At 44.7% G+C, this 23,738-nt stretch overlaps 1 protein-coding gene across 1 annotated transcript in view; it reads left to right on the forward strand.

The window, feature by feature from the left end:
- Positions 1-23,738, forward strand: part of PEPD (peptidase D) — a 69,062-nt gene that overhangs the window by 41,221 nt on the left and 4,103 nt on the right. The window contains exons 10-14 of the mRNA XM_039353705.1: positions 7,920-7,988; positions 11,841-11,918; positions 18,722-18,870; positions 22,666-22,850; positions 23,305-23,496. Of these exons, the coding sequence (XP_039209639.1) occupies positions 7,920-7,988; positions 11,841-11,918; positions 18,722-18,870; positions 22,666-22,850; positions 23,305-23,496 (673 nt within the window). The remainder of the gene's footprint in view (positions 1-7,919; positions 7,989-11,840; positions 11,919-18,721; positions 18,871-22,665; positions 22,851-23,304; positions 23,497-23,738) is intronic.

Raw genomic sequence — 23,738 nt, forward strand, 5'->3', positions numbered from 1 at the left:
GATATTTGGGCTAGCTGTATCAAGGTTCTCTAGTGATTGTCCTCGCAGATGAATGGCTTCATAAGCGGCCTGTGGATGCACCCCCGGAATGTGTTCTGATTGGAGTGCCCTCCTTCCATCTGTTCACCAGATGTAAGTTGCAGTTTGCCATATGTTTGATGGTGCCTGAATACACTGGAGCTCCCTGACTTTTGATGTAAAAGGGGAACAATTGAACGTCTGTGAAATCTGAGACAATTGGCAATTTGTCTTTTATGTTTTTCCTCCTTCCAATAAATGATGTGCAGCGGAGCCCAGGTGAAGAATGTAAAAGTGAGTGGTTAAATCCGAGACGCCTCCATTGAGTCTCATCATGTCTTCAAGGTTTTGTTCCTAACGGAGAAAGGAAGACAGGAAGGTGGGAAGGACTAGGAAATCCAAATCGAGAACTTCAATCAGTATTCTTTAGAAAATATTAATGTTGGCATTAGTGTCTCAGTCCTGAAGAAAGGAAGGATGGTAGAGTAAAAACAATGAATAAAAGGTCATTCTCAAATAAGTGAAGATATGAGTTGTAGACTGTGCTTCCTGACCTATCAATCGCACGTGCCTCTGCGCTTGGGAAAATATGGCAGTCCCAGGAAATTTGTGCTAATTGCAAATTGTAGGATTGGATCTGAACCTTTGTCTCTTGAAATCAGCACTATTCTGCAGTCAGCTTTTAAATTAAGCGAAGCGAAGCAAATCCAAGTCTTCTTGCAAATTGGGAGGGGGGAATAGACACCTATGTGGAGAGAGCTCTGTTACTCCTTAGCAAGTTATTGACCAAGAGAGTTTCACTTCTAGAAGTTTCTTTCTATCATCCTCCAGGCAGATGGCAGCTCGTCCTTCAGCCCGTGCCACAAGATGTCTCGGATTCACCTTAATTGTGTGACTCCATCAGTCCAAGAGACTCTTTTCTGTTCCTGTTTAATTCTTTCTGCCCTCATAATTTCAGTAGCCCAGGTGTCTTCCTTCTGTGAAGAACGACATTATAAAATTATTATGAAGACTTTGCTCATGAAACGTTGATTTCTGATTGTGACCCACAGATAGCTGAGAGGCCATTCTGGCTGGAAATTTATAGTTGGAATGTGAAATTAAACCAGCATAATTTCCTAAAGGAAAAATATCATCTATACAGTCTATTAATGCTGACTTCTAAATCTGAATATATTAGAAGCAATTACACACTGCGTAGCTCTGCATATTATTAATTTGACTGAAAGATTTTAAATACAGCGCATTATTCACTGGAAATCCCTAGCAGCCTATTGTGTAACTTTACATAATTTCAAGAGGTCCATCCAGCAGAAAAGGAGATATAAAATTAATGTATAGTTATTACCTAAATTACTTCATAAATTAGTTACTTTTTTCATCAAGGTTAAAATGAATGTTATTACTCAGGGGATGGAAGGAAAGAGTCTCAAAATCATCCATTCTGGTTATTGTTCTGATTAGGAAAACTTCTGTTTTGGAAACTAAATACGTCTGTCACTCATTCTAACATTAATATTCAGGAGTGATGAACAGTCTAAAGCAATATTTCCCAACTTTGGCAACTTTAAGATCTGTGGACTTTAGCTCCCAGAATTCCCCAGTCGGCATGAATTGTGGGAATTCTGGGAATTGAAGTCCACAGATCTTAAATTGCCACGGTTGAGGAACAACCTTTTGCTTATACCCCTATCCTATACCCTTTTTTCAAGAACCTTCAGGATTCCTATTGGCTGAGGGAACCTTAAAAAGGAGTGCCTCTTGGATCACTCTTGATTGCATGATCCTCTCAGGCCAAGAGACCTGTTTCTGTTCCTGCATAACTAGATCACACTTTCATCATTTCAAAAGCTCAAGGATCTTCTTTCAGGCAGATGCTTCTGATCTGATTATGTGCCATTGAGATGATGGTGACTCTTAGTGACCACATAGCTGATATTTCTCCAGGATATCCTGCTAATGAATTAGCGTTATATCCTTGGGATTCTGCAAACTAATTTTGAATTACATATTTGTTGTGGGCTGATCCTTTCCCATAATTTTCAGGAGGTGATCCACCTCAGCTGTCTGGGTTTTCACATTTTCTCTCATGGTAAAGACTTCCTGATTATTATTATAAGTGAACACTTTTCTTGGTAACAATAATATGGAAGCGCATTGCTGTTTCCTTTTCCTATTTTTAAACTTTGCAGTCTATCCTATAATTTTAACAATTTCCTGAGGGTGACTCATCCAGATGAACACACATATACCTTTTGGCATATATGTATATTTACAGATGGATACTAAAAAGATTTTAAAGATATTTTCTAATAGCCTAGCCTGCACACAGTGGAGAATAGCTGTTTCTAAACTGGAGAATATATAGCCCAAGGAACCATTTAAATTTTAAATTACTGTATTTTAATAAACTCAAGCAGACCTCTCATGATGTTTCTGACCATTTAATGTAGAGGTAGAGAAAAAAATGACTGGGGAACTGAAATGAAAGAAGGTGCTAAAGAAATGATGTTCTGGAAATGAAGGAAGCTGCTGCTCAGAAAAGCTTACAGCATAATAAAATTGGTTAGACACACAGTCTTTGTCTATTTCAATATTCTATGGGTTACTCTGTCTAAGCCAGGAAATTATTTGTACTCTTAGAAAATGGTGGACCATGGACTGATTTCTAAGAGAAAAGGATTTTTTGACATCTTCAGATAGAACTGAGAAGGGATATTGATGAACGACTGGAGAGTCATTGCTTATCATTTCATAAAGTAGGTGGTATATTGTGCTTATTGTGATAACTGTGAATTTCCTGACAGAGTGATTAATCAGTGGAATAGCTTGCCTCCCAGGATTGTGGGTGCCTCATCGCTGGAGCTTTTCAAGAAAAGATTGGACAATGATTTGTCCGGAATGATAGAAGGACTCCTGCCTTGGGCATAGGGCTAGACTAGAAGACCTCCTAAGTCCCATCCGGCCATATGATTCTATGAACATGCCATTTCCTGCTTTTGGTTCTATAAAAGAAAAAACATTTCAGGCTGGTCTAGGAAACAAGTCTAGGAAGCTGGTGAATGGGGCAATGTTGAAGGTCCACCCCTGGAACGTCCCAGGAAGACCCTAAATGGCATGACATGGCCTGCTTTGGCTCCACTTCGTTCCTTGATGTCAGATATTATGTAGTGAATTTTCTCTGCAGGCAGGAAGACCTGAAAATGCCCCCGCCCAAAGGAAGAAGGAGCATGTCTTTGTGTGTGTTAGGTGTCAACCCCTAAGTAACCAGGCCAAAACCAGGTAGCTAGGTAAAATGACATTTTTATGGGAATACTTGCAAGAAGACCAGGAAAGTTTGGGAAGCATCCCAGCATAAGGCCCTAGCAAGCCTCTTCCTTGCGCACAGCCACCACACTGCCGTCCTCAGCTCCTCTCAAGGGGGACTTGACTTTGGAGTGGGTGTGTAGCAGTGCCTTAATTTAACTTTCGTCCCACAACTCAGTAATAATTTGTAAAAAGTGTGTACTGGTATACACACATTAGAGCTTTTTTAATGTGTGTTAGCCATTAAAGTATAATTACATTTTGGACTTTTTTAAAAAAAATATTGGTTTTACGTGAATGCGTATTTAAAGATTGGGTGCTTGTAAATGTCTCCTATTTATGCTTTGGAAGCTGGGCTCCTTTCTGACAGAATCATAATTAAAAAGGAGGATTACTTAAAATACCACTTAATCATCGTGTCACTGAAGGATTTAGCCCTCATTAATTAGATGTTAATAAATAGTCATAAACAAAAAAGTGCTGTTTGAGATCCGGAATTTTAATATAATCAGGAGAATAATGGGTCTTCAGACTGGGTGCTGGCTCTCTTTTATTCAGTATTAAATTGAGCGTGAAATTGTGATGCCGTGCTAATCCTTCGAGTTTTTTGTCATTGCCAATACCTACAAGAGGAAACACATGAGAGAACCTTTCAGAGGCGGAGGGGATTAATTAATTAATTCTTGATTAATTCCAACACCCTCCAGGAGTCTTATAAGATCATATGTGGACCTCCAGAAAGACTTAGCTTTGGCCCCTGGAACTTCCCAAATGTTGCTATCAAAGTGTGATTTAATGTGCTTTGAATCAGTCCTGTCCTTTTGGGGAGGGCAACCTTACAGCAAAGGCCAGGTGTGACCTTTGGTCCCAAACAGGCTCCTTGAAGCCAACCTTCCCCTGGTCAGTATCGTCCAGTTTACGTCCCCTTATCTATAGTAAGAATGGCCTCTCGACTGCCGAAAAATTGTGGGCTCACCTCTGGTAAACTTGCTCTCAGTTGTTCATTTTGCCTCTTGACTACCATTGTTCATTTAGATTGGAGGGATTCCCCACCACCACCACCATTTTTTTCTTGCAAGTTCAGATAGCCAACTTTAATGTACTCCTGTGTTTCTCAAACCTGGCAACTTGAAGATGAGTGGACTTCAGATTTCAGAAATCCCCAGCCAGCATGGGGAATGGAAGTCTTCACATCTTAAAGTAGATAAGATTGAGAAACACACCAATTGATTCTTAAATGCTAGGATCTTTTCTTCTTCAGCCCACATCTACTGGTTGCATATTCTCCAGAGGTTCCTTCCTCCCTGAAATATTAGAATAGCAATCAAAACTGTTCATATTTTGGCTTGTTTTATGATACGTTAGGAGTTTTAAAATTTTGTTCTGTTTTTATCCCATTCTTTATTTTGTTTTAATTGCTCATTAAATATGGCCAGAAAATCGTAAGTGTTTCTGCAGAAAAAAAATATTTATAAACACTTGTTTAAAAAGCAGTTAACCCACTTGCTTTGCTAACCGGGTGATGCACAGAAAATGCACTCTTCCCATATTGGCTCATGATGGTGGAACCTGCAATGCAATATATCTGAAGGGAACCAGAAGCAGGCTTCACCAGATCAGCTATATGTTACCTGATGGGACTTTATTTGCAGCGCAGATCAGCCAAAAGATTTGTAATTCTCTGGTATACAATTAAAATGCCAATTATGGTTTAGCCAGCTCTCTCTGCTCTTTAACCTGAAACGATCTGTTGTTTTTCTTCCCTGTAAATCACCAGTGATGAATGTTGTTGGATGTGTTTTATTTTCCTTTTAATTTATGAACCATGAGCCGCCTTTTATAGGGTTTTTTTTTTTTTTGGAGGGCATCTGCCGATTTCCTAATTAAGCTTTGTTAGCATCTATCACTGCAGCTGTGCGAGTCTTAGAAAGGAAAGAAAATGGTTTAATTTGTAATAGGCTGGATGTATATATGTGTTCAGGGATAATTCCCCAACATTTGGCCTGCAGAGGTATAATATCACTGATCTCCTAAATGTGTTTTAAGGCAGGGAACAGCAGCCTGGCATCTTTTTTCTCCTCCTTCCCCCTTTTCAGAACAGTGCCAACTGTTGTGGGAGGAAGCTAGGATTGACAACCTATCTCGTTTGCAAGCTCAAATGGGAAATGAAGATTCGTTGCAACAGATTCATTGTGAGACCGTTATTGACAAATGTCCATTAGATGCAAAAGGATGCATTGTGGTGATTTGTGTCATGTGCACCAAGTCACAACATTTGCGATAGAGCGACGACTTCAGTAAATATTGCAGGTCCAATTGGCAAAAGAAAGCTCAGGATCGCAGGGTTGGAAACATGTGGAAAAGGCCTTCAACCTGCCGTGGATAGAGTAGGGTTTCCTGCCTGAGCAGGGGGTTGGACTAGATGACCTCCAAGGTCCCTTCCAACTTTATTATTATTATTAATTCTGTAACCCCCACACCATGTTTTTCTGTCTCAAGACTGGAAAGGTTTGGCTATATCTAGTTTTATGTGCAGCAGGCTTGGTATCATAAACTCCCAATAGCTTTCCTAGCTGCTGCCGAAGGACAGTAGCAAATATCTGCAAAAAAGCTGAATGGGTTCCATTGCCACTCCTGTGTTAATGAAACAATTTTAATATTACAATAAATGAGGTCCCCCCACAATCCTTTCCATATTAAAGGGAATTGAATTGTTATTAGAGCATATTTCACAAAGATGGAAAGGAGCTCTAATATGTGCTTGACTCTTAAAGCAGTTAATCCTATATTAATTGTAGTTGGGATCCATCTGTCCTTGTCGGATGGAACGCCGGAGCGTCTCTGAAGGCGGAAGAGCTCCCCCTGCAGGACGTCTCTGGCGCCAGCCGAGATTAAGGTTGGATGGAAGGAAAGGTCGTGGAAGGAAGGCTAATATGTTTCCCCTATGCAGGCAGTCCTCGCCCTACGACCGCAATTGAGCCCCACAGTTCTGTTGCTAAGTGAGACGTTTGTTAAGTGACCCTTGCTCCATTTTACGACTCTTGCCACAGTTGTTAAACAAATCACTACAGGTGTTAAGTTAGTAACACGGTTGTTGAGAGAATCTGGCTTCTCCATTGACTTTGCTTATTGGAAGGTCGCAAAAGGGGGATCATGTGACCCCCCCGGGGACACTGCGACCGTCGTAAATATGAGTCAGTTGCCGAGCATCTGAATTTTGATCACATGACCACAGGGATGCTGCAAGGGTCATAAGTGTGGAAAACGGTCATAAGTCACTTTCTCAGTGCTGTTGTAACTTTGAACAGTCGCTAAATGAATTGTCATAAGTCGAGGACTACTTGTACTTTCTCTTCTGGTCAATCAGTTCCTCCAAGTTTTGGAACCCTACCCGAAACGGAGGGGGATGTGAAGTCCCTCTTCAAACCCTCTTTACTTCCTCACCCCCAGCCCCACAATTATCTTTCTGGCCGGCTTTTCAGAGCGTAAGGATGCTTTCCGTCCTTTTCATTGTTTTGAAACCTTAAGGGAAGACAGAAGACAAATCCTCTCTTTTGAGAATCTGAACCCTTTGTGGCCTGTCTGGCCCACGCTATCTTCTCTCTCTTGCTCCGGAAAAGAAAGTCCTGAAGATTTAGGAAGGGAAGCATTTACGTCAGGAAGAACGATGAAGGAATTCTTGCTGCATCTGAAGGGGCACTTGGACTTGACTGTCTCTTGAATGGTCTTCCGTTTGGACCACTCGCTTGAACCTGCACTAATAAGTCAAGATGTTGTTAGAACCTCCAACAGGGTGCCCTCCAGGTATATTGGACTAGAGTTCCCATCATTCCCTAACCACCACAGCTGTAGACCTTGCTGAAAGGACCCCCTAAACATTGTATTCCAGGAGTATTGGCAGCTGCTGAGCGGGGATTATGGCCAGGGCTGCCCTCCTTCGCTCACAGATGCTTTGCTAGATGTCAGTTTGCAATAAGCCTTGGGGGAAGGGAGCTGTGGGAAGAGGAGGGGATCTGGGTGGATCCTGAGGCATCCCAAGGCCACGGACCTGGAGTGGGATGCGACCGCTCGCCATTTAGTCCACCGAATGCCGGGACAGTCACCAAAATATCTTCTTCAAATGTGACGATGGGGAGATAATGGGAATGGGAAAGTTAACGTGCAGACTCTTAGATCTGCCGCTTGGCTTTTAGTAAAAGTAACGTTTTCCCTACAAAAGGAGTCCAGAGTGTTTTTTTCCTAAGAGACCAGAGCAGGCTAGGCCAGGTCTGACAATTACTGCAACATGACATATATCTCACTCTACTCCCGTTCTCTAGAGAGAAAATACCTATTAATGCATTAAAGGAAAGCACTAATTGGTGTGATTTCCAGGAGGGGAAGCATATATTTGTTTGCTTTAGAATATTGGCTTCGGGATCCAATAAAGCTCTTGCATTTGTAATGGTATCAGCCAAGTAATCAGTTTGTGGTTGATTACAGAGGCGGAATTAATTTAAAATCTTCTGTCGTTTTTAGTGGCTCAGTTTTAGATTTTTGAATTTTTCCACCCTATTCTGGACAAACAATTAATTCCCTGCTTTCTTGGTTTTCAGCCTGTTCCAGCACTACTGCTACAAGCAAGGAGGCATGCGGCACACTTCCTACACCTGCATCTGTGGCAGGTAAAGCATTGGTGGGGGGAGGGAACATTGATTTCCCAAAGAGTGGGATTAATACGGAGCTTGTACATAGCAATAGGGAGGCCTTTAAATTAAGTGCAGGTTATTTTAGCATGCCTAGATCGAATACTTCAGTGAAAAACGAAAACAAGGGAACATTTATCGAGTGAAGCCCATAAAAATGGAAGGCCTTGGAGTGGCTGAATCTGGCACAGCCATGCAGAGGGCTGGGGTGGTGGCTTACATATTCGAGAGCTGCTGACACTCTTGATTCTAAGGCAGAGTTCCCCAAACTTTCCAGCTTTGCAGACTGCAGGGGTTGGGGGGGGGGGAGAAGAGGGGATGGTTCCACTTGCCTGCGCAGCTCTAACCGGAGCTTTTTCTCCGGTGTGTTCAGTCTGGAAAGCATAATTAGCTGTTCTTTGGGGAGGGGGATTGTTTTTCTAAAATATGGGGGGGGGGATTCAGCCGTAACCTGCCCTACGGCACAACAGAAGGCTATCAATCCACTGAGCAGCTTCTGTGGGGCACCTTTTTAATTGTTGCCGTCGTTCCTGGCAGAGAGCTGAGCTGAACTAACTTGTGCCATCATAAAGCTGCTAAGTTGGCACAATAAAAATAACATCTCGCTGATCAATATTTCCAGCAAGAAGGAAATGGGACTTAAAGAGTCTTCATTAAAAATACAAGAAGTCACGCTGGCAAAATTAGGGGAAGTGCAGAGATGGCTGAGTAGCCATCAAGTGCTGAAATCCTTTCATGCATATTTAATCTGGGGTTAATTGATTAGCCGAATTCTGCATAAAACATCCTGTTAGTGCAAATGGGAAGTGGGCGGGCTTGCTTGGCTTGCCTGCACTGGATTGGCCACGCCAGAAGCTGCACTTTCCCTCAAATGATGGGAAACAGCTTGGCTGCCTTTAGAGGCAGCCCTACATGAGGCGCTTCCAAGCTCCTTTTGGAAACAGCTACCAAGGGAGGGAGGAGAAGCCGTTTCCCTTGCCCTTTTTTCCAGGGAGAAGCAGAGAGAGGGAATAGTGTGCCCACCTGCCCTCCCTCCCCCGAGCTTATGGGGCAGCAACATGCTTCCCTAGGGCTCCTCTGCACTCAGCTTTCCTTCGCTTACCTCTCCCCCAACGTGTTAAAGAATTGTACCCCCAACTCTCCTGGCTGAGTTGCTGCAACAGCGTAAAGATGGGGCAGCAAAAAGCCCTTGTTTGCTGAGGATTGGCCCTGCCACCCGAAGGACCCGCTCAGTGGAATGGAAGAGAGAGGCTGGAAGGCGGAGGCGCCCCGAACATTTGCCCTCCGTTATTTCAGCACCCGTGTGCAGTTTGATGGAATAGAAATGGCTGTCTCAATTGGCGGGTGCAAAAGTCCACCAGCACAGATGGAATTAAGAAGAGCCTTTGATTTATCCTACCAATTAAAAAATGATATTGAAGCCATCATGGGATTTGGAAAGAGCCGTGGTGGCACTAGCCAGAATATTACTGTGAGTATGATATTGTACACTGCAGCCCTCAGACCCCAGACTCGTGATGCAAGATCCCGTGTTGGCTATAGCAGCCCCTCCGACAAAGGCTTTACAAGAGATCGGATGGATGCTCAGGCATGGCCGCCTCGTGGATGAGTCTGGAGAGAGGGGGCTTTGGATGGACTTTGGAGTCCAGTTTAAATCTTCCCTCACTTACTCTCCCTTTCCCAACCGGGCACTTGACACAGGCTGGCAAACCAGGGAAAAGAAGTCCAACCCATTTGAAGGTCAAGAGGCTGTTGGAGGAGGTTAGGAAGTTTCATGACAGGAATATTTTAGGCACTTGGGATCCTCTCTTATTCATGAATTAAATCTGGATCCAGGTGGATTTTTTAAAAAGTACATTGCTTTCCCTTCCTATTTCGAAGACGCTTGGTGAAATACATTTTCTTTTCACTTTAACCTTGCTTGTGCTACCTTACGAGTCAGGCTAAATATGGTCTTGTTCAGAACATAGACTCCCCTTTTTAAAATTTCATGCGTCTCTCAGATAAATGGCAAAGCCTCCATTTCTCACTGTTTCACGAAGGAGGGCTTTTCCTTCTCAATTTCCTCCTCCCGCCATTCTTTAATTTGCAGGAGGTCCTGCAGGGAGCACGATCTTTCACTCTTTAATAACTCCGACTCGCTCAGAATTTTGAGTGTGTTGGCTTATTGCAAATTAAAAATGTGGATAAATAGAAGGGTGTTGTGAATCAAAAGGCCACAATATTCAGAAGATCAAATTGGGCATATTAATGAAAGAATTGTGTTATATTTGTGGACAGTAGATGCTCCTTAGGAAAGAAAAATCCCCTTGTGAGCTAATACAAATCTTGGTTGTATAAACAGAGGCGTAGACTCAAAATCATTACTACCGTTTTAATAAAGCCTTAGTAAGGCCACACCTGGAAAACTGCATCCAGTTTTGGTCACCACATTACAAAAATGATGTTGAGGCTCTGGAAAGAGTGCAAAAAAGAGCAACTAAGATGATTAAAGGCCTGGAGACTAAAACATATGAAGAACGGCTGCAGGATTTGGGTATGGCCAGTCTAGAGAAAAGAAGGACTGGGGGGGACATGATAGCAGTCTTCCAGTATTATTTGAGGGGCTGCCACAAAGAAGAGGGGGTCAGCTTATTTTCCAAACCACCAGAAACCTGGACAAGAAACAACGGATGGAAACAAATCAAGGAGAGAAGCAACCTGGAATTAAGGAGAAGTTTTCTAACAGTGAGGACAATTAACCGATGAAACAGTTGGCCGTCAGAAGTTGTGGGAGTTCCATCACTGGAGGTTTTTAAGAAAAGACTGGACAACCACCTATCTGAAATGATTGATGGTCTCCTAGCTTGAGCAAGGAATTGGACTAGAAGACCTCCAAGGTCCTTTCCAGTTCTATTCTGATTGATCCTGCAGTTGACTTCCAAATTCTCCACCTCACAGACTCTCATACTTTATTAGCATATTAATGTATCAAATTATTTTCTAAACATTTTGATCATTCTAGCTCTGTAATGGGAATTTACCTTATACCAGGTTGCGTAGCTCAGATTCTCCCAAGTTTATGACCTCTCTAAAATTGATGGGCCTTTTTTTTTCTTCATTAACATACCCCTGTAATACTCCTTGCCTGCTAAATCAGGGGTCCCCAACCCCCAGCATGCCAGCAAGTGATCCACACAAATAAGCAAAACCCCATCCACAGGATGCAGGCAGCACATAAAATGACAGCCCCTCTGGTCCGCGGGAAAACCTCTTTCCATGGAACCGGTCCCTGGTGCCCAAAAGGTTGGGGGACGCTGTGCTAAATTGCGTTGGCATTTACAGTGTGCCTGCAGGCAGACTCACATATGTTTGCTTTAGGGAGACAATCTAAATGATTTTAAGCCAACTAGTCAAAGCAGCAAAATAATATTTCTCAGTGGATCCTGGATGAAAAATGCATGAGCAAAACAGTGACAGAGATGTTTTGCTTGTTTGTTCAGGAAATGTGGATCTTGGGGAGCAATTAAACCTTTGGAGCTTCTCTTATGGAACCCACAAGTTCTCCCACTTTCCTTGGAAAGTTAATTTGCAGACTGTAAACTAGTAATTTGCAAAACCTCTTTAACCACTTTTCTTTAAGCCCTTTGTTTTAGAACCTCTCTGTCCAAAACGTGGCCCTTAATCATATTATTCAGGGCTAATAATTTCACCAAGCACTAGAAAAAGGCATAAGCTGTATGTTTGCTTTTTTGCAATATGTAATATTTGTACAGATTTTTAGTGTGTAATAGCTTTTTCATTCTGCATTGGTCACGCACATCACATTGATAATGTGTATTGTTCTTTCAGTGGAGATAACAGCTCCGTTTTGCACTACGGCCACGCTGGAGCTCCAAATGATAAAACCATTGAAGATGGAGATCTCTGGTGAGTGAAAGGCCTTTTGTCCTAACCTTTCAATCCATATTTAGAAGAAATTCTTACAAGGAATGCAGGTGTGGCAGCAGCAATAACACCAGAGCTATTCCACGAGCTGTATAGATTTTAACTCTTCTAATTTATCAACCGTCTTCCTTCCCTGGTCTTCCTGCAAAAAATCTTGTTCAACTCTTAACGTTTTTGCAGGTATTAGGCCTGTACGTGATCAAGTATATTTTTGCAGCCATTTTTGAATCCAGAGACCTCAAATGGGCGAGCTTAAAGAATGCATCCAAAATTCAGGATCTCTTACGGGATTGAAATTTGAAGGATCTTCAGACTGTGGAGCCACCACAGTCAGCCATGGGCCATGTGAGCCTGATTTCCAACACTCCCTGCCTGGAATGGGACAACTCAACAATTCAATTATTTAAAATAATTTTAAAAACAATTTTAATTTTTGTCATTCACATTTTATTTTGTCCCTCCTTTGGCATCTTTTCTTTAATGATTCTATTTGACTATTTCTTCGATATTAGTGTCACTCTTGTCCAGCGGCGAGTTGGCTGCGGTGTGATGGCTATGGCGAGTTGGCCGTTGGCGAGTTGCCCTGGATCCCCCTCCCTGCCAGCTTCCCACAAGCAAAGTCACTGGGGAAGCCGACAGGAAGCCGGAAGTTGCTTCTGATCCCTCTGCTTTTTTGCCTGCCTGCTGTGGTCATTCTCAGCTGAGGTCGGACTTTTCTCCCCTGAAATAAATGTGCGCTCATTTTCCAGCCTGCCTAGTGAACGTTCCCGTGTGCAAGTGTAGCTGTAACTTGCTTCTGTGAAGAATTGCTACAGGGGGCTCTTTCCCCCTCTTCTTCTACTTGCCAAATCACTGGCTCCCGAACAGAAATTGGGGGCATGCAGGGCCTGCTGCCAAAAAAAGGAAAGGTTAATTCTATGTTTTCTGCTCTTGCACATCAATTTCCACTTGTCTGGCCTACCGGCTGGGGTCACAGAGTCCTCCCACCAGTGTCAGGGTTGCCTGTTTAGGGAAGGGGGTTCCCAAAGCAAACAGAGGAACACAAACAAGTGTCACCTTGCACTTTTGTTGCAGCTCTCCTTGTTCTGTTCATGAATATCAAACTTCTTAGGTCGCTGGCAGAGATGTATTTTTTTTTCAGCTGCAAAAGCAAAAACTTGTCACTTTCGAAATACAAATTTTCCGCTGCTCTCTCCACCCCCCTTTAACAAAAGAGAATAGCTGATGTCTCCTGTGCACTGATTTGGCTGGAGGAGTCTCTCAAATCGAATTCTTTCTCAGTCTCGGCATTCAGGCTGTGATTGTCCATAAAGACGGAGGGGAGAGCAGGTTGGGGATGGGTAGGAATGAAATTAAATTAACAATCAACCAGTGGAACAGCTTTGCCTTCAGAAGTTGTGGGTGCTCCATCACTGGAGGTTTTTAAGAAGAGACTGGACAGCCACTTGTTTGATATAGTATAGGGTCTCCTGCTTGTGAAGGGGGTTGCTAGAAGGCCTCCAAGGTCTCTTCCAGCTTCTATATTCTATATTCTGGAATAGTTGAAATGAAACAATTAAATGAGAACCAAAATGGATTCCCACTTAATTCCCAGGACACGTTTCCCAGGCTCACCAATGCTGGATTCTTTCAGGGAGACTTTCTGCAGTACCAGAGAGAACTGAGGCTCTGCTATTTGCAAGACTCTCAGACTCATGGCTACCAAAAGTATATTTTACTAAAGCTGAATCTGGCATTTTGTGCCCAAAGCACACAGTAAACATTCCCTTCGGGGTCCCATCCATCCCATGGTTATCAGTAAGCGTCCAATCGTATTCAGACTACTTATTTTGCTAACAGTCCCCAAGGCCTGAGGGTGTTGCACTCCGTTAGATGACTTTGGACAGCACAAAGACTTTTGCTTTCCTTCCCTCTGTCCCCCCTTCATATCACCCCACAGCTCCCTCTCCCCGTTTCTTCTGACAGCCTGGGATCTAGGTGAGCAGGGCCAGTGCAACAGGATGGCAGGTCTGACACTGGGGCATTTCACGCTAGTTGTTTGGGGTTGATGACGGTTCTTTGTTTGAATCTTTCCAAATGGATCAACAGAGGGAGCAAATGATTCCTCCAAGCACAGGATAAAAAGATTGCTTCTGCACGGAGCTGTTGGAAATATGGAGGGAGATGAAATGCAGCACATTCTGAAAGTGCACACGAGGGACTCTTTTTAGATGCACAGCCTGCCTTTTTGTGCAGTCCTGTCCTTTGTTTGCTTTTGATCAATGCGTTCAGGAGAAAATTCAACATTGTGTTAGCTAGGTTTGGTAGGTTTCCTGGCCTGAAGCCGATAGTCTTCTGCTGCTGTTGTTCAAAAGCGTTTTCTGTTGTCGCAGAATATTGATATTGCTGGGTACGGAGTTGCTTGGAAAACATGTTCCCATTTTATTTAGGCTTGGCTTTTAAAGAATTGTTCCTTGCCTCCTCAGGTCTTGGTGCTCAGCAGCTTTTTATTAGCGTTATTACTCATTAATAGTGTTATGGGATGAAATGTGTAGGGTTCTCAGCAGGTCCTGCACATCTTAAGAGTGGTTATCAGTTATGAAGTGTCATTTAATCCACAATACTGTAGACTACGGCACACTCGCCCTCTCGTCTGCTTGGGGGTTTGAAGAGGAAGGGGGCATTGCCTCCAGAAAGGAGCATTTTTCCTCTCCTGCTGTTACCTGTTTTGATCTATTTATTAACTGTAAACTCAAGTATTAATGACAGCAGGGAAGCCAGGCTGCAGATCTAAGTGGACCAACATCCTTAAGGGCTTCGTGACCTGCCAGTCGCCAGGAGTGCAGCATACCTGAAACAAGGACACGCTGGGTGTTACCTGCACACCTCTCGAACACTTGCCCCATTAATCCAAGAAGAGGGCTTCCTTCCATTGTTCTGTGTTGAGCCTCCCCAGTTCCTTCCTGGGCCAGTTCCCTCCACTGCGGGCACCCTGCGTGGCAACTGCTCTGCCCACGCAGAGAGGAATCAGAGGCCTGTGCCTCCCTCCTGCTGGGCTGGCAGAGATCAGGATGGCTCCAGGCAGCCTCAGAAGGCAGATGGGAATCCTGCTCTGCTTCTCCGCGTTCTCCCTCGCAAGGGTAGCGTGCCACGAGCATCGAGGATTTGTGGCTGAGGGTGCTTCAGCAGCTAAACAGGATATCCCTCTGCAGTTGAAATTTATTGCCCAGTTATAAACTCCGAAATGTTTTCTTTAGAACAATGCAGCTTTTTTTCCCTTTGTCAAAGAAGCTCCAAAAATCTCTGGAAACAACACACACACACACACACACACGCATACACGCACGCATGAGTGCAGACAGACATTCCTTCTTTATTCTTACATTGTGCACAAGGTGGCCCTGGAGTCCCGTGCTATGATTTATTTCTCCGGACGAGGGCACTGTTGCCTTGGAAAATGAAAACTGAATGAAGAGAAGGACTGGGGGTGACAGGATAGCAGTGTTCCAATATCTCAGGGGCTGCCCCAAAGAAGAGGGAGTCAAGCTATTCTCCAAAGCCCCTGAAGGCAGGACAAGAAGCAACTGATGGAAAAACTAATCAAGGAGAGAAGCAACCTGGAACTAAGGAGAAACTTCCTGACAGTTAGAACAATTAACCAGTGGAACAGCCTGCCTCCGGAAGCGGTGAATGCACCAACATTGGAAGTTTTTAAGAAGAGACTGGACAGCCATTTGTCTGAGCAGGGGGTTGGACTAGATGACCTCCAAAGGACCTTCCAACTACTACTACTACTACTTATTATTACTATTACTATTATTATTATTATTCCTTTTTGTCCATACGCTGACTCAGATTCAGGTATGGATAAGAAACGTAAATTTTGCTGTCTTGGGCCAAGTGTGAAGAGCCCTGTGATAAACGGAGAGAGGCAGTGCTTCGACTGAGGCTCCCTGGCATTTTGTACCCAACAGCATGCTGTCTCCATCTCTGGGCAAAAAGGATAATTTCTAGATGTAGCTAAGAAAAGATTGAGATACTTTCCTCGTGTCTTCTGCCATCTCGTGGAGAGTTTTAAATAATCCCTTTCCTTTTAATTTAAAAGGTGCCCTGCTTTCCTTTCAAAGCAACTCCCCACCCCCTACAATAATGTCAAGGCCCAAACTCTGTTTTTCAACTACTTAGTAATAGATTCTTTAAGTACATTCTTCTCTTTCTTCTTTTGGAAAAAAAATTAAGTAAACACTGCAACTTCCTCTCATCTGGGAAGTTTAAATTCAAGGAAAAATCCATTGCTCTCTAGAGTGATTTCCTAAGCTGAGGGAACACTCCTCTTCTCAGGAATCCTCACGGGGCTTCTTCCTTCCCCCCAATACCCCACTTTCATGGCACCCTTTGTCACATGACAAATCTTCTCCCTGTTCCGGGTGCCCAGTGAAACTGCAGCCCCAGCTTTGGATTTGCACTGTGGAGTTCAAGTTTTCCCCACATCCCTTTGCAATTTTATCCCTTACAGAACAATTACAGAACTGGCTCTACTCTCTACGTTTTACTGTTAGACCCCCCAAACGCTCCATTTGGGGAGCTTTACAAGAGGTTTTTTCCCTCTCAAAAACTATCTCCCCCCCATGTTTCCATGGTAGCCCACTGATACGTTGAGAACATTAATTTATTGCTTCCAGCCAACATTGATGCAACTCAGCAAGATCTAACTTAAGGGTGGGGATCGATGGCCTTTTATGACTTACGGACTTCAACTCCCAGAATTCTGGAGCCAGCCATGCTGGCTTTGGAATTCTGGGAGTTGAAACCCACAAGACATAAATGGGGCATCGTTCCCTACCTCTGGTCTAACTGAAAGGCGGAATGGCCAAAGCAATGACTCATTAAAAAACTCCAACGCCAGCCTCCTCCCCCTCCTCCGTTCCAGTACTTGGGCTTACATCCCACACTGGATGACTTTAAAGGGCTGAGCCCAAAGGATTTTGCAAGGAGCTTCCAGTTTAGGAGCAAATGCCACTGGAGCTGAGGGAGGGAGAACTTGGATGTAGTCTGAGATCGTCTCTGAAAACCAGACTTGCTCTCTCTGTTGGCCAAAAGTTGGCTTGTGCAACCAACCTTCCCTGGGGACCAGACGTCTGGGTCCTGCTCTCAAAGGCAGAGGAAAGAGGCTCTTGGGTTTCAGGAGCCCGGCAAGCACCTTTGCCTTTGGAAGCTGGCCTGCTTAAGTCACAGCGCATCATAGCTTGGTCCCGTGCCAAAGACAGCTCATTCGGTGTTCTAGGAATGGAATTCAATGCTTTGTATGCTGTGTCTCCCATTCATGGCAGAAATGGAAGCAATGACTTTTTGCATACATGGGGTAGGCATGGTGCTATTTACAGTAAAAGGCAATCATCAAAAGAATGACTTTTGCCCTGGGAGTTTAATCTCCAATTGTTTGATCAGTGCACTGGGAGCAAAATGTTCTAGCCGGGTGCCGGGACTCCAGCACAGATGTCCAGGGGAGAGATTGGTCAAACTGGCTGCCACTCCCAGGCCAGCTCCTGAAAGTCCCTGGAACGAATGAAAGCCGTTGAAACAGTGGCCCCGGTTGGCTCCCTCTGACCTTTTCTGATCACGCAGTATTTCAACAGAGATCTCATTTTTTACTTAACTCTCCATTGGCTACCCAGAGAATTCTCTCAGGACGCCCACGTTGCTTGCATAACCAGCAGACCCTCGTGGCATCTCCTCTCTCACCTAAGGCTGATAGATGAAGGGCTGCAGGAGTTTCATAAGCCGGCGTTCCACATCGCACACACATATACACAGGGCATAAATGCAAGTGGGAAGTAACCAAACCATGGGGGTCAGATGCATGCAGATCACTCTTGGCTGCTGAAATATTCAGCACGAGCCCAAGGCGTCCACCAGCCCTTTCCTGCTGGTCTTGAAATGACCAAAATTCATAGTTGGAATTTGCAGTGGTGGCAGCCCTGTGGCATTGAAGATAACAGATCAAGCCCCCCCCCCCACCTGAGTACCAATGGAAACAGCCCCCTGAGTGGCGCCACTGATTTTCTAACTGAATCAGTAGAACAGTATTTCAGGTTGAGTTGAATAGAACCAACAGTTGGGTTCATACAATACAGTGAGCTTTTGATGGTTATTTGGGTTATGTTTAGCTTGCAGGCCAAATTCACGTGGCAAAGTGAAATGGCCTCAGAAAACCAGTTTTTCATTTCCTTAATCAGGCTGGAGATAAAATTTGGATTTGGAAGACTAAGTTAAATTTTGCAGCAATTCTATTGCTAAGTAACGTTTTATTTCCTAATTGTGGTATTAAAAGTATGGAGACGAGGAATAGACAACTGGCAACATTCTTAACTAGATTAAAGGCATAGCATTCACAAAACAGTAGATTAGTATATTATGTAAACCAACCTGATTGGGTATTTTATAACTCTAGGTGTGGTCCATATCCAGAAAAACGGATTAATTCAGTAACCAGGCCAAATGTGTTGTGAAAACGCAGCCAGTGACACCTCTACATACAGATTGTTGGAGGTTCTCCATCTTTGAATGATTGAAGGAGGAAACAGCCGCCTGTCACACATAGTTAATTGATTTTCCAGCTGTGAAGGACCATCCTGACATTCATTTGTTTAAGGAGGAGAAATGGCAACTCTTCCAGCTTTATCTTTGCAATGGAGTCTGTTCTGATGACATTTATAATCAGCCCCACTGCAGAGACAACTTTGTAATAATGCTGCAGTTCAAATTCAGACCCACACAGTGTTTTTTTCTTTTTTCCTTTTCTGCAGCCTCTTTGACATGGGGGGAGAATATTATTGCTACGGTTCAGACATCACCTGCACCTTTCCAGCAAATGGAAAATTCACTCCTGACCAGAAGGCTATCTACGAGGCCGTGTACAAGTCATCCCGGGCAGTGTTCAGCAGCGTCAAGCCGGGTAAGACACAACAACAACACAAATCTGCTAACATAAACGTGGGGAGAGGAGGAGTATGCCAGCCCTCCTTCCCAGGTCTGGACCTCTGCTCCTGTAGATGCTGAGCCACCAAAGCTCACCAATGAAACAAGACGGAGTCTGTTTCTGGCTCCAGCAAGGAGGCCGCCCATTGGTTCTCTGGCCTGCACTGCCCTGCGTCTCTCTCGGCAGGGAATTGAGAAGTAGACGCCCCATCAGCAGATTTTGCAGAGTAAAGATGTCTCGAGCAACAGGGTGCAAAGTCCAAAGGTAGTCCAGTTAGGCTGTGCAAACCTGGCTGACTGTTGGCCAGCTTCGAACAAGAGTCGAGGGGGCCAAGGTTAATTGCCCAGGATTTGATGGGGCAGGGAGTGCAGGAGATGGATCTATAAATAACCCTATCAATAAATCAAGGGTGTGTATGAGAGAGGGAGAGGGAGAGGGAGGGAGAGAGAGAGATGCCATATGAACACACATTACCTTTTGTGGGATCCCTATATGGCGAATTCCCTCACTGTGGCACTTTCTGCAATTCTTGGACCACCTTTGCCATCTTCCGCAGCCCAAATAGTTCATGATGGCTTTTGTTGTCCAACACATTGGCGGTTGCAGAGAAGAGGCAGTATTATAATTAAAAACCTATGAAGAACGGTTGCAGGAACTGGGTATGGCCAGTCTAGAGAAAAGAAGGACTAGGGGGGACAGTGCAATTTTCTTACAAGACTGTTAAGAAAGGATATTTATCGCTGAGGTTTTATTCCTTGAAATATGATTTCCTACCTCCATCCAGAAAACAATCCTCTCCTTAGAACTAACCCTGAGGAGCAGCAGCAGTTTTGCTCCAGCTGCTAAAGCCCACCGTGCCAGGGTAGCAGCTCCCCATGGCTCGGACTACAATTCCCATGCATTGAAAGAGCAGAGCAGCTAGGATTGGCTCAGCCGTGCAGGGTGGTCTGGATGATGCCTGGGCAGGGCCAGGATTTTTTCTGGGTTCGGGAATCATCTTGAGGCGATTCTCTTGACAGTCTACAGTGCCCTTGTTTTTCATGTCTACCTCAAATTGGTGAGAACTTTGCGGGCAGTTTTCAGCAATTGTGGTTTGGAGGGAGGGGTGCCCAGAGGGTACCAGAAAGGTCCCATGTGACCCCAAGGCTTACCTGTGCTTGCCCTAAAAGTTTATCTGTTCACCTTGGTCTCCCAGAGTGATAAAACCTTTATGGGTGCCATTATGTATACGGCGTTATTTAATGAGACTTCCTTATTGTTTTTATTATTATTGCTGATGTTCATATACTTTATTATGCTTTCTGATTTTGATCTTCGACACCTAGAGTTATCCAAAAGATGGGCTTACAACTCTTTTAGCAAATGTGTAAGACCTTCCATGGGCTATTAGTAGAGAAAGTTTACTAATGTTACATGGAAGAGTTGATTGGGAAACAGGTCAAGTGTATTGATACAATCTAGTGATGCGAATGGCGGAAAATGAATCATAAACAATACAAGAAACACCCCCCTCCCCTGCCCTGAACCAGAATCTCTCTACTAGTAGTTACGGTGCTGAATGAGATGCTAAGAGACCAGGATGTCCAGCTCAGCCTGGGGCATAAAGCCAGCTGGGTGGTTTGGGGCCAAGTCTAGAACTAGAAAGGCACTTCTGAAAATGTTGCCCCCAAATTCATAGAGTCTCGTCCCTGCAGTCACCAGGAGCCAGAATTGACTTGATGAACCACAGCCGCCACGGTTCTTGGCCCACTGAGGACTCCCAGCCCTGGTTCGGCTTGTTTTCTTGTGCTCCTGCAGATCAGCAATTTGTAGTCTGCCATCTCCTTAGCACATTGATGTAGCACCTAAATAAAAACATTAGCCCTTCACTCCTCCTGTTTCAGTCTATAAACTCCAACAAACCTTCCCACAAGGGTGCCCGGAGCCCCCGAGCCCCACCAAGGCCATCTGCTCAAGGCCAGGACTTGTCATGTGGCAGCTGCACATGAGGCTGGTTCTGGCTCTGGCCGTAACCCCCACAGAGCACGATGCACGTATGGTGTCTCTTCAGCATGTTGCTATGCTCAAGCAGGCCTTGGCATCTGAGCTGTTAGCACCACCCGGGTTCCTCTGATTTGCAAACCACCTTGAGTTGTTCTTAGCTGGGTGAGATGCTCCTGTGCAATAGATGTGCAAGGCCTGCCTCTCTTTTTCCTGGCATGGCTCAATTTCTATGCATGCTCAGCGATGGGAGAATGCTTCACTGCCTCCTCAGCTTTCAGTATGTTCTTTTTTTTTAAGTGGGGATGGTGGAGCTTCCCCCACCTTCAGAAGCTGCCTCCTTCACTGAGGGGGCACAAAGCAAGTTGAAAAGGTGCAGGAGCTCCATGACTGTTGGTGATTCTGCACCAGCCCGAACCAGGCACAGCTCACTTCTTGGCTCCTTGTCTTGCTTCAGCAACCAGACTCTGGGGAGGATTCATCCACTGGAAAAAAAAGAAATGTGTCCAAGCCCCTGGGTGTGCAAGTGAAACCTCAGTGTGTCCAAGAGGAAAGAGCAGTGTGCTGCAGGTCACCCAGATGTCTGAAATAATAGTTTATTGGCACTCCTGGGGATGTCTCAAGTCTCGGGATTCTGTCTAATAATGGATATGAGTTGCTGGCTGGAAGTGGAAATCATGATTCTGCTTTGCAAATTCAGCCAAAGTGGTAGTCCTACTTCTCCCATTGATATTAATTTCATGGGGAGGGGGGAACTGAGATACAATCTTGAGTCTCCTGGAGGCTGCCTCCTAGAAGTAGTGAGCAGGGACTCACCTTGGATGGTGTCTACTGAGAGAGGAAGTGTCTTCCTTCCCATTTTGACACTACTGCAGCTCCCGTAGCCCGGAAAATTACCACAGTGGGTAGAAGAAAGCAATATAAAGCTGGGCCTTCTAGCATAAATCCCCAACCTGGTGGCCGATTGGCTCACAGGAATTTGTCAAAAGAATTGTCCATCACACCATGAGTTTTCCACCATTGGTTATCTGAGTGTAGATTTGCTTTTGATTAGTTCTTCTGCAAGGTTCACTATGCAAAGCAAAGGGAGAAAGGTCCGAGCAGGGGGTTGGACTAGAAGACCTCTAAGCTCCCTTCCAACTCTGTTATTCTGTATTCTGTAAATGCTTTTGGGGTCCAAGTGGCCAGAAGCAATTCTTTATCCTTTATCCTTCTCGCCTTCTTTAGCACCTAAAGTGAAGCAGAAAATGAAAGGCAGTGATTTTAATAGCATTCTCTGGACCTCACTGAAGCTGGTTTCCTGACCTGGTGAAAGTGTTGAGACCGTTCATATTGGGGGATTCCAAGGAATGGCAGCGTTCCCCTGCTGGTCCCACACATTCCTCCTCAACTGGAATCCTTCCCCGAAGCTAAGATACAGTATTATGGGAAGCTGATTCGGCATTCAAAGTTCTTCAGAGTTTGCTTTACTCCGAGGAAGCTTCTGCTGATAAAACACAGGCACAACTGTGTTAGGGCTTTCACTAGCCCAGGAGTTCACTAGGGCTTTAACTAGGAGAGCGAATTTGCAAACCTCCGTGTCTTTTCAGTAACTTCAGTTTGAAAGGGAAGTGAACGGCTCCGTTCCCAGGACATTCAGGATGGGGCCCTGCCTGCAATCTCCAGACGGACCCTCCATTGTGGGGTGGAGAATTATCTCGGGGGGGGGGACTCAGAAAATGGACATCCACAGTAAGAAAACGTCTATTTATAAGAACATTGCAATAATAGAACTTTTTTTCCCCCCCTAAGGGGTGGCCTGGCCTGAAATGCACCGTCTGGCAGACCGAGTCCATCTGGAAGAACTTAAGAAAATTGGCATTCTCCACGGCAATGTTGATGACATGGTGAAGGTCCATCTGGGTGCCGTATTTATGCCTCACGGGCTGGGACACTTCCTTGGAATTGACGTTCACGATGTAGGCGGCTACCCAGAGGTCAGTTCTGAACTCTCCACATTGTGCAGCCAACCCAATACAGATTTATTGCTGAAGCATTTTGCCCACTCATTAGGTGTGTTGAGCCACCCCCGTGCACTTCTAGGTTATGTCTGCTAACAAATGGCCTTGTGGGGGGAGCTGCAGGCAAACCATGAAACCACAAAAGGATCTTCATAGACCAGACTGGATGGGAACCATTCAGGCATCATAACCTCTAGCATATTTCGGGGGACCCACGTAGATCAGTATTCCTCCCAGGAACTTTTGAGCACATAGCTTATCAGGGAGGCTTAGTCAGAGCAATAAGGAACACCCTGGCCCGATCCATTCATCTTTTCAGCTACCCTGGCCTTTCTTGTGCACTTCCATGTTATTCCATGACCTCTGTGGGTGGAGGGCTGAAACATACCACAAGCTTCTCACTGAATTTATACACCCGTTCCTTTCCCAGGGAGTCGATCGCATTGACTTGCCGGGTCTCCGGAGTTTGAGAACCGCCCGCTCCCTTCTCGAAGGCATGGTGCTGACCGTGGAGCCTGGCATCTATTTCATTGACCATGTCTTGGACCAGGCCTTGGCTAATCCAGCTCAGGCTTGTTTCATCAACAATGAAGTCCTGGCACGTTTCCGAAATTTTGGTGGGGTGAGTAACTTTGTTAGGGCACAAAGGTGGACTGGGAAAGTGTGGAATCGATGCGGAAGTGTTTCAAAACACAGTGCATGCAGAATGCCCTGAAAGCGCACAACAGTCTTGTGGAGTAGACAGGTTTAGGTGGAACGAGACAAGGAACGGCCTAAAAATACCCAGAGGGTTCGTGCCTGACTGGAGTTTAAATTTGGAACTTGTGAGTACAAAGCTTGGCCTCTTTGCAGTTCTAGGAAGTG

This window comes from Crotalus tigris, unplaced genomic scaffold (genome assembly GCF_016545835.1).
Source record: "Crotalus tigris isolate CLP2741 ecotype Arizona unplaced genomic scaffold, ASM1654583v1 scf7180000018525.42219311030:4301911, whole genome shotgun sequence".
NCBI lineage: Eukaryota > Metazoa > Chordata > Lepidosauria > Squamata > Viperidae > Crotalus > Crotalus tigris.